The sequence below is a fragment of the Otolemur garnettii genome, unplaced genomic scaffold (assembly GCF_000181295.1).
Source record: "Otolemur garnettii isolate 467f Iridium unplaced genomic scaffold, OtoGar3 scaffold00019, whole genome shotgun sequence".
Lineage (NCBI taxonomy): Eukaryota > Metazoa > Chordata > Mammalia > Primates > Galagidae > Otolemur > Otolemur garnettii.
This window is the reverse complement of record NW_003852414.1, coordinates 1,917,003-1,928,819: the sequence shown is the minus strand read 5'-3', so window position 1 is coordinate 1,928,819 and position 11,817 is coordinate 1,917,003. Positions and strand designations below refer to the sequence as shown.

The 11,817-nt window shown below is 40.1% G+C and overlaps 1 protein-coding gene across 2 annotated transcripts in view; it reads right to left on the bottom strand.

The window, feature by feature from the left end:
- Window positions 1-11,817, bottom strand: part of CUL2 (cullin 2) — a 99,752-nt gene that overhangs the window by 53,647 nt on the left and 34,288 nt on the right. For both annotated transcript variants that reach the window (XM_003786712.2, XM_003786713.2), the window contains exons 4-5: window positions 11,105-11,199; window positions 1,655-1,760 (exon numbers count right to left, since the gene is read on the bottom strand). In XM_003786712.2, coding sequence (XP_003786760.1) covers window positions 1,655-1,760; window positions 11,105-11,199 — 201 coding nt within the window. The remainder of the gene's footprint in view (window positions 1-1,654; window positions 1,761-11,104; window positions 11,200-11,817) is intronic.

Here is an 11,817-nt window from a genome sequence, read left to right as displayed (position 1 = left end):
GTCATTGTTGTTTGGCAGGCCTGGGCTGGATTCAAACCCGCCACCTTAGGTGTATGTGGCTGGTGCCTTAGCCACTTGAGCCACAGGCCCCGAGCCTATAATGTTAAACTTTAATAATAACAAATAATTTTGAGAACTGATTATCAAGAACTGCTTATCAAAGTTCATATTGTTGATCAGTTAGAATTTGACCACCATTGTTTGGACTTAATGAACAATGGCATTTTTTGGCATTGGCAACAATGAAAACATTTTGTAACTGTCTCTCAGACGATACACATTGTACTGTGTGCTAGTGCTAGTTAAACAAGAGATGTCAACAAATCAGCTATTCAGATAATTTAGGGAAGTAATTTATTTATTTATTTCATGAATTTAGCAGAAAGTACTCGTATTATCTATATTTTATAGTGGTGGCAAAAAGTCTAGTGCCAGCCTTGAAAGTGACATTTACGACTTATAAGGTATCATTATTAAAAAAATATATTGATAAGGAAAAGGTTAACTCTTGGGCATCAGCAAAAATCACAATAGAGAGCGAATGGTTAGAAATATTTCACCATTTTGAAACAAACCATGTTTTATAAAATAATGCACTAAAAAAAAAATTGTGGGATACGCGCTGTCCTTACCAGGAACTAATGCTACAACTGAACGTGTTTTTTCTACGGTAAATAAAGTGTGGACATCAGAAAAATCACAATTAAGTATTGAGACTTTGAAAGCCATTTTATGTGTGAAATATAATTTAACAAATTCTTGTGAAAAATTTCATGACCTTTTAAACAACTACAGCAATCTACTAAAAAAATTCATTCAAATGAGAAATATGCCGAAGAATAAAATAATACTATACATAATTTTTTTTTTTTTGGCCAGGGCTGGGTTTGAACCCACCACCTTTGGCATATGGGGCTGGCACGCTACTCCTTTGAGCCACAGGTGCTGCCCTATACATAATTTTTTTAATGTATTATATTTGTAAATTGTACTTATGTTGAAATTAAAATATATATATATACATATATATATTACAATACTATTTTTGCATTCTATGAAAATTTTTGTTGTTCCATATAGACCAAATTTTTAATTAAGAACACCCCACCCCACCCCCCGGTCAATGGTGTCCTGTTTTACCAATATTAAAATCTGGTCACCTTAGTCTACAGTCATACCACCCTCTATGTCTCTGATCTCAGAAGCTAAGCAGAGGTGGGCCTGAGCCTGATTAGTACTTGAATAACAGGTTAACAATTAGCTATGAGCCTGTCACCGCACACCAGCCTGGGAAGCAAAGTAAGACCCTGCCTCTTAAAAAAAATAAACAAATAAACATAAAAAAATCTTAAGTAAAGTTTAAAAAAAAAAAGTATCTCAACATTTTCTATATAGTATTATGAGTTTTTTACAATGTAGAACCATTAACCATTTCATTCACCCATCATACATTTAATCATTAGAAAAATCTCTACTCCTCTGATCCACCTCAATTTTCATTACAGTGTTTTATTTACTTGACATTTAGGATGTTTTAAATCTTGATAATTTTCAGACAGTTGACTCAGTGTCCTTAGAAGAGGACAGTGACTCAGATTACCTCAATGTATAAAAACATTCTCATGCTCTGCCCGTCATTGAAAGAGTTTCCTACCTCTCCTATTTCCATAAGTGGTTCATTCATATCTACACCACCATAGCCGTACTGAAGGTCAGCTTCTGTCAATTTATTCTTTTTAATAAACTGGGTGTTGAGATACCTGAAAAATAAATGTGAAATCATTGGATGTTAAGTCAAAATCAGCAGAAAAGCTAATAACTTATACCTTTAAAGTAATAATTTTAGGGTTGTAAATTAATCACACAATAGTCCAGTAAAAAGTCTAGAAGAAGCTAATTATGCAGAAATTACCAATATAATAAAAATTTAAATTATCAGTCCATCTCCCGGCAAGGCCCTAAGAGACAAAGAATAAGACCTCTAGAGTAGCAAAAATAAATAAAAAACTATTACCCCAGTCTCACTCAAAAACCTCAAGGGGTTTGCTCTAAAAATTCCCAACATCCTATAGTCCAACAGCTCTTCTCCAAGACCCTGACCTCCTACAGTATCATGTCCTAATTTCCAGACTCTTCCTGGTAAAGTCAAGATACAGTTCACTTTCTAAAATAAACAGAAAGGCTAAAAGATCAAATCAAGTCAGGTCTCCATATTTTATCACCAGAAAAAAATATAACTTCGCATTTTTAAACAAAAACAGACCATAATCAATAGGCAAGAAGATGGGATAGACAGTTACACACAGGAAGGGCACAACTGACAGACGTAAGATGACTTTGTCTAAAGAGGAAAACGCTTAAACATATTCTAAAGCTAATGACTACAATGAACTCTAAGAATAACTGAGATGACAGAGTTTTATCTTTATTTTAGACAGAGTCCTAAAATAAAGTATCTGTGGTAAGGACCGATAATGTTCAACTGTGCACTTTTTTTTTGATACAAAGCCTCAAGCTGTTGCTCAGGGTAGAGTGCTGTGGCATCACAGCTCACAGCAACTTCCAACTCCTGGGCTCAAGCAATTCTCCTGCCTCTACCTCCCAAGTAGCTGGGACTACAGGCGCCCGCCAGAACGCTATTTTTTGGTTGCAGCCGTCATTGTTGTTTAGCAGGCCCGGGCTGGATTCGAACCCACCAACTCAGGTGTATGTGGCTAGTGCCTTAGCTGCTTGAGCCACAGGCACCAAGCTGTGTGCACTTTTTACCATCCTAGATTTTAATGCTCACCACCTAAAACTACTCATCTGAAAGAGTCTACCAATGTGTAAATAGTTATTGATAATACAAGTATTTAGGTAACAATCATAAAATTTGCATATTAAAACATACACTTTCCAAGCCTTATTACACCAAAATGAAGGATCCACTTAGCATTTAAAGACCAGTGAAACTAAAACAAAGACAGGAAAAACTGCTATGGCACTAACTCCACCAATTTTGGGAGACAATGAAAAATATAAATCCTAGAATCAACTCCATTGCGGTATATCTACAACTATTTAAACAAGCTCCTCTTCAAAATTCACTAGTGGCAGAACTCTGGAATCCAAGGCTTATAACCTAGATGTGCCACCTGGCATTTTAGTCTCTTCATAGTACTTACTGCTATGTGACATAACCCTATTCTTTCACTGGTTTACTTTTTTTGTAAGTCCACCTTCTCTCCAGAATGTAAGGCATTCAGAACAAAGCATGCAGAACTAGCAGGCAAATACCAAGTTCACAAAAGGTACCTGTCCCAAGAATTATTGAATAAGTAAATGGATAACATTCCAGATAGCAGGGACAGCACAAGCTAATGTTAGAACAGGAACTTAGAAAAGGAGCCAGGAGCTACATCATAAAAGCCACACGTGCCAGGAAATGAAACTAATCTCTAACATTTATGGAGATCACATGTCAGACACAGCCTAATCCATCGTATACGACTGAATACTACGAGCCACATGTCATGCTACTACGATCCTCTTTTTATACAGCAGACAACTGCAGCCTAGGGAGGTTAATGAGCTTGCCAGAGGTCAATCTGCTAGTGAATGGCAGAACTGGCATAGAAACTCAGGAGTCCTCCCACTCTCATCCAACAAGCCTTGGACAAGAGGGTGCTACATGCAAGGTACGCCAGGTACTAGGGACAAAAAAATGGAAAACAAAACATCTCTGCCCACAAAAAAATCTTCCATCTCTGCTAGAACATACGAACCAATGTAACACTTTAACAATGACGTATACTTCCTAAGTAGAGGGAATGTAATTGTCATATCTTCATGGTTTATACACACCCTTCTATCTGGAATCATTGCTCCAAGCCAGTTTTCCTTCATGGCCATCCTATCCCTTCCTAATGTTTCCTGAAACATCGGCATTACTTACCCCATCCTTCCATTTTTGTCTCCTGTCACCCACCAGTCACTCTTTCCATCTTCCTCAACTAGTCACTATCTCTTCCCATTGCCAATGCCACTTGGTGACCCTCTGCTTACATCATGAGCAATACTCTTATGACTAGTCTGCTTCCAGTTTCTGGTAGCAAAAACTCCTGCTTTAAGGACATCACTTCCCAATTCAGGATTCTACAGTAGCTCCTTTATCCCCATATATTAGGTTTTTAAGGATGAAATGCCCGATTTCCTTAAGTTCTATGTTTGATACCTGGCATCCCTGACACTTCACTTTGACACTTTTTTTTATTGCAAAGGCACATCCTCATTCCTTCAAATGCACGTTTTTGTCTTGCAATTATCTTTCAAAAAAAATTTTAGAGCAATTTTTTTGAAATCATGGGTAAGTCAAAAAAAACGCTTGTGGCTCGGCGCCTGTAGCTCAGCAGCTAGGGTCGCCAGCCACATACACTAGAGCTGGTGGGTTTGCATCCCGCCCGGGCCTGCCAAACAACAAGGACAACTACAACAAAAAAATAGCCGGGCCCTGTGGCAGGCACCTGTTGTCCCAGCTACTTGGGAGGCTGAGGCAAGAGAATCACTGAAGCCTAAGAGTTTGAGGTTGCTGTGAGTTGTGATGTCATAGCACTCTACCCAGGCCAATATAGTAAGACTCTGTTTCAAAAAAAAAAAAAAAAAATTCTTATTATTTTTGAATATAAGTTCCAAGGTGGAACCAATACAGCACAGACACCTCAAAATACCAATAAAGTTTTGGGGAAGGATTGTGGCTAATGAACCCATAGTACATGGATGGTTTGAGAAGTTCCACTCTGGTGGTTTTAATCTTGAAAGAGTCCTGGGAGGACCTGAGCCCAAAGTGGATAATGATGAGCTGAAAGGTATAGTGGAAGCTAATCCATCTTTACCTACACAGCAAGGTTTGATGTCACTACTCCAACAACACGGGACCATTTGAAACAAATCACCAAGGTAAAATAAAGAAGCTGGATAGATGGGGTCCTCAGGAACTTAATGAGCATCAGAAGAGAAATCATCTCAAAGCTGTCACAGCATAAAGGTGAGCCATTTCTACACTGTACTGTTACATGTGGTAAAAAATGGATTCTTGGGCAGCACCCGTGGATCAAGGAGTAGGGAGCCAGCCCCATATACCGGAGGTGGTGGGTTCATATCTGACCCCAGCCAAAAACTGCAAAAAAAAAAAATGGATTCTTTTTCACAATTGCAAGCATTTGGCACAAATGATTAAAGATGAAGGGCTAAAACACAGTCCAAAACCAAATATTCATTCCAAAAAGAAAAACCCACTAATGGTGTCTATCTGGTGGTCCAGCACCACAGCAGTATCCACTACAGCTTCACGAAACCTGGTCAGTCAATTACAACCGATGTCTACTGCCACCAACTAGACAACAGGATGAGGAGGCTTGCGATTAAGCAGCCAACACTGGTCAACAGGGACGGGCCACTCCTCTTGTATAGCACTTAACCACATGTCACAAAAATGATGCCGCTCAAACTAGAGAATCCCTCTGTCATTCACCACATTCTCCAGACCTCCCACTAAGAGACTCCCACGGCTTCCAGGCTTGGGCCACTTCTTGCAAGGAAAAGCATTCAATTATCAATAAGCTGTGGAAAATGCCTTTTGCCATTTCACAGCCATCCACTCTCTGGGATTCTTCACTACTGGCACACAGAAGCTATTTTTTAGTGTGTATGTGTTTGAGACAGAGTACCACTCCGTTGCCCCAGGCTAGAGTGTCCATGGGGCACAATAACCTCAAACCCTTGGGCTCAGGCAATTCTGCTTCAGCCTCCCAAATAGCTAGGACTATGGGCACCCACCATAATAATGTCCGGCTAATTTTTCTATTCTTAATAGAGATGGGGGCCAAGCTCTTGCTCAGGCTGCTCTCCCAACTCCTGATCTCAAGAGATCCTTGGGCCTCAGCCTCTCACAGTGCTAAAATTACAGGCATGAGCCACCATGTTCAGCCCACAAGCTACTGTTAGGATGGAAAACTGTGTCAATAGTTGAGGTGCCCACTTTGATCAACTGTACTGCTCCTTGTTTAAGATATAATAAACCAAATCTTTCATTCTAAACCAGACATTTTAGATTTAATCAGCGTAAACTTCTTAGCATAGTGAATTCTTCACTCTAAGAAATAGCACCTAGCCAGGCACTGCGGCTCACTATAATCCCAGCATGTGGGAGGCTGAGGAGGGAGAATTGCTTGAGCTCAGGAGTTTGAGACTTGCCTGAGTGAGACTGAGACCCTTACTCCTAAAAAAAATGAAAAACCCAGCTGGGTGCCGCAGGGAGTGCCTGTAATCCCAGTGACTTCTGGAGACTGAGGCAGCAGGATGCCCACAGCTGGAGAGTCTGAGGCTGCAGTGAGCTGTGACGTCATTGTACTCTGCTCAAGGCATAGGCTGGGACTCTGTCTCAAAAGAAAAAAGGAAAAGAAAGAGAAACAGCAGCTAGACAGTCACAGTGGCACACACCTGTAATCCTCGCACTCTGGGAGACCAAGGCAGATGAACTGCTTGAGCTTAGAAGTTCAACAATAGCCTAACCAAGAGCAAGACCTCATTTCTACTAAAAATAGAAAAACTAGCCAGGTGTTATGATGGGCACATAGAGTCCTAGCTACTTGGGAGAGTGAGGCAAGAGAATCCCTTGAGCCCTTGAGTCTGAGGTTGCTATGAGTTATGACACCACAGCATTCTACCCAGGACCACAGAGTGAGACTCTGTCTAAAAAAAGAAACAGACGCTAGATTAAGTCTGGGTTCACTACCCCATTCCAAAGAAGTGGATGTCACAGCCACTGCTCTCTTCCCCTCACACGATACAATGTAAACTAACTTACAGTAACTATATAGTTTCTTCGTCCAGAGTTCTACTTTGTTTTTCTTATAGGAAATATCTTTATTTGAAAAAGTAATGAAGGCATCCTAAAACCTTAAGCAGGATTCTGAACAGGTACGCCCACAGACTAGATAAAAATAAATACACACATCTGCCCTACCCTCTGAGGTGGGCCTGGATGAACACTGTGGGGAGGCTATCCTTTATCATAGGAGTCTTTGAAGTCATATAAATACAGAATACACTACAGTAGAGCAGTATTAAATAGTCACTGAATTTTTTTCTTTTTGGAGGTACTGGGGGATGAACCCCGTAGTCACTGAATTTTTCTAACTCCATGTGTAAACAGATAAAAGTTCTCTATATGTAACATATAGCAGTCCCATCCCCAGGTGGCCTAGCATCTGTCCTGATAAATTTCTACTTTTTTTTTTTAAGACTGACTCTGGCTCAGTCACCCTGGGTAGAGTACCATGGCATCATAGCTCACAGCAACCTCAAACTCTTGGGCTTAAGAGATTCTCTTGCCTCAGCCTCCTTAGGAGCTAGGACTACTGGCGTATGTCACCACGCCCAGCTATTTTTCTATTTTTAATAAGAGACAGGATCTCACTCATGCTCAGGTTGGTCTCCAACTCCTGAGCTCAAGCAATCCACCCACCTCGGCCTCCCAGAGTGCTAGGATTACAGGTGTCAGCCACCACACCTGGTCCAGACTTCTACTCTTGATAGTTTAAGTTTGCTAAGGTTTTAAAATCATCATAATTTAAAATGTAAACACAATTTTTAACTTTGATATGGGTACCATTCTTAATTTATTGTACAGGTCACTATACAATAATTGTAGAATTTTACAATCAAATGTCCTAGCCACACGTTGGTTTCTTAATAAAGATATATATCCTAGAAAAATCATAAAACAAAAGATCTCTCAGTAATTTTCTTAGAATAGTTTACACACTACCCCAGAGGCAATACCTAATTGTTCTATTCAAGTATAATGTACACGTGTTCTTTACTTTTCTGCAGCATTAACACTACAACTAACAATTTTAATTGTTAAATTAAACTGACAAGAACTGATAACCTAGGGTAAATTAGAGCCTCTGAAATCAGGCATTCCAGTCTATCCAAGAAAATTTCATCACAAGAATAATTCTCATGCTGATATGTACTAGAATTTCAAGGGTTATTTATTCCCAAGCCAGATCCTTTCTTAAGGACTCACCTCCACTGTCCAGTTTAAACAGATTCAGAAAGCAATTGAGACGAATGGGGCAGGAGCTCATGTTTTTCTTTAAAATCAAGATCTCTAAGTCACTTATACTTAGAACAGCCATCTTATGAAATCAGAACAAAGAATGGACTAGCAATGACTTCGAAAAAATACTACTAAAAAATGTTTGTGAAATTAAGAATGATTTCATTCTCTTTACATTTCATTCTAAATTTCCTTATAAAATTGTGACTAGAACCCAGGGATTGCCTGGATTACACAGCTACCAAGTATATAAAATACAGTTACACAGTTTTCATCTAATTACTGTCAACTGTGTCCTCTAAGAAAAGGATTTTCCACTTATCCTACCAATATAATTATATAAAATAATGATCAGACCCACGATGCCAACACTACAGAAGCCAAACAAAACAGCCATGTAGACGGTGCCTGTGGCTCAGTGGACAGGGCGCCAACCCTATACACTGAGGGTGGTGGGTTCGAACCCAGCCCCAGCCAGCTAAAACAGCAGTGGCAATTGCAACAAAAAAGCCGGGCATTATGGTGGGCATTATGGCAGGCGTTGTGGCAGGCGCCTGTAGTCCCAGCTACACGGGAGGCTGAGGCAAGAGAATCGCTTAAGCCCAAGAGTTGGAGGTTGCGATGATCTGTGACGCCACAGCGCTCTACCGAGGGTGACAGCTGGAGACTCTGTCTCAAAAAAAAAGTCTGTAAACTGACTCCTATGGGCCATCAGTTCTAAGTCTTTGTTAGATGTGGAAAGTTACTAAATGATTTGAGACAGTGATCTAATTTGTGCTTTAAGAAAGATAATGTAAAAGGTTCTCTAGATAGAATGAATGAGAAATCAAAAGCCACAAGACCAATTACAGGGATTTTCTCATTAATAGGACAGGCACAAGCTGATAAAAGGCTTCAACTACAACAGTGATGCAAAGGAAAGGATTTAAGAGCTACTTGAGGATTTGACCAATAGGGTTGAGAAGATAAACCCGAGTGAAATGTTACTGAGCGTTCTGGCTCACATGATTACTAATAACTAAAACTGGTTAATACTGGGTAAGCACAGAGTGTGTATAAAGGACGCCAAGCTCAGTTTTGAACATCTGCAGTAGGACAACGTGCCTACGGAACAGCCTCCAAGCACACTCTCTAAATAAACTCCTCTGAAACTTAGACCACATAGGATGAACACATATCTGGGTGGTTATCAATACTCAGGTTGTAGCTAAAGCCAGGAGTAATTAAGGTCCCCCAGAAAGAACATGTAGCGCAGGCCCCCCTCATTTTGTGGTGCTGCATTGTGCTGTGCTTTATCGCACTGGGCAGAGATCAGTGTTTCACATGTGAAAGGTTTGTGGCAACCCTGCCTTTTTTAACAGCAGGTGCTCACTTTCGGTCTCTTAGACACTTCGGTAAATCTCATCATATTTCAAACTTACATCTGTTACAGTGATCTGTGTTCACTCATCTTTGATGTCCCTATTGTAAATGGGGGCAAGTATGTGGGCCATAAACTGTGCCTAGTTTTTTTTGGGTCGTTCCACCTCGAGTAGGGAACACACACCCTAATCCCTTCCATGAGACAAAAACTGCAAAGGCCTAATAACCTTGCCCCAGGGGAGGGACTGCATTCAACTTTGAAAGGATATTTTTCCACCTACCAAATCCTAGCCAAAGTGTAATTCTCCAGACAATATATACCCCTAGACAAAGAACCCAAGAGAGATTTCCGACTTGGCTCTGCCCCCTTTGCCAGAGGCTCTGGAGATTTTTTACTGCTTCTGTATTCCTTCCTGTCTAATAAAATCCTATCTCACTACTAAAAAAAAATAAAATCACAAAAATCCTAAGACCCTTAAGAATTATGCTGAATCTATCCAGCCTCTGTTCTAGAAATGGAAAAACAAAGCCAGAAGGCTAATACGTCTGTTTATAGCATGCTGTGGTGAATATTTCAAGCCCACTGTTGAGACCTACTGCTCAGGAAAAAAGATTCTTTTTTCACCGGAGAGTGAAATGACAATGCACCCGGTCACCTGAGAGCTCAGAAGAAGATGTAGAAGAGATTGATGTTGTTTTCATGCCCACTGACACATCATTCTACAGCCTACAGATCAAGGTGTAACTTTCTGGAAAGGATTCACTACTCTAGATGTCATTAAGAACATTCATGATTCCAGTAGGCTGTTAAGGGTGGATCGCCTGAGCTCAGGAGTTCAATACCAGCCTGAGAAAGCACAGGATACCATTTCTAAAAACTGCCAGGCACTGTGGCAGGTGTCTAAAGTCCCAGCTACTTGGACGGCTGAGGCAAAAAGATCATTTGAGCCCAGGAGTATGAGGCTGCTGTGAGCCATGATGAGCTCTATGATGAGTGCTATGAGCACTCAACCCCAGGCAACAGAGTAAGACTCTGTCTTAAAAAACCAAACCAAACAAAATGCACCAGCATTTGTTATTCAGAGAATGGGAGAAAAGCAACTGAGGCAGACAGAATAGCATGAGGAAAGACGAGAAGATTGGCAAGACCATGGGGCATGCATTATGAACTAATTCGATATGCCTAGAGAACAGGACAGGAGAATTTCAAGAGAAAAACTGCTGAGTACCTTAATAAAGGTAATCATTCTCCCAAACACAAAATATTGAATACTGGAGACAAATAACATTTGGAGGAGTCATAGGCTTAGAATGACTCCTCAAAGTTTCACGTGAATTGAATTTTTGGTGATTGCTATCAAGATTTAACATGTTCCAGATGACGGGCAGAAACAACGCCATGCTAGTTAATACAGTTTTGCTTTTCACAGAACAACTTTCCACACACTCCCTGGCTGTGAAGTATCCACCTGACTCAAGACTACAGAAGTTTCTCCATAGCAAAAAAGAGTCCATGTTGGAGGGCTTGTTTCAGTTCTGCACATTTCAATGAGAAATAGGTAATAAAAACATTACTTCTTCAATCACTGAATGCAGATAATACTATTTAGACTGTAAAGATTTTAAAAGCGTACTTACCTATATAAGCAGTCCATATAGTCTGCACCCTTGCTATATTCTTCCCAATACCTATGATACATAACAAGCACTTGTTCTTCAGACTCCAGAACTGTCTGTATAAAGAAGAAAAATATTTTTACTTGGAAATCACTGATCATTTTCACTATAAACTATGAAATATATCAAAATTAATGTTCTAAGATAACGCATATAATTCAAGCATGATAAATTATATCTACCAGTTACATTTTAATTTCACTACCTTTAGTATAAATGAAACAACTGCCAATGACTTAGATATCAGGCCAGCTGCAGTGGTTCACGCCTGTAATCCTAGCACTTTGGTAGGCCAAGGCAGATAGATTACCCAAGCTCAAGAGTTCAAGATCAGCCTGAGCAAAGTGAGATCCCCATCTCTACTAAAAATAGGGAAAAAAAACCAAACAACTATCTGGGCGTTTCAGTGGACACCTATAATCCTAGCTACTGAGGAGGCTTAGACAAGAGGATCACTTGAGTCCATGAGTTTAAGGTTGGTGTGAACTATAATACCACGGTTCTCTACCTAGGGTGAGTGACTGAGTGAGGCATGAAACTCAAAAAATTTTTTAAAAATTAAAAATATTAAAATATATAAATAGGCTTAGCACCTGTAACCCAGTGGCTAGGGCACCAGCCACATATGCCAGAGCTGGCGGGTTTGAATCCAGTCCAGACCTGCCAAACAACGA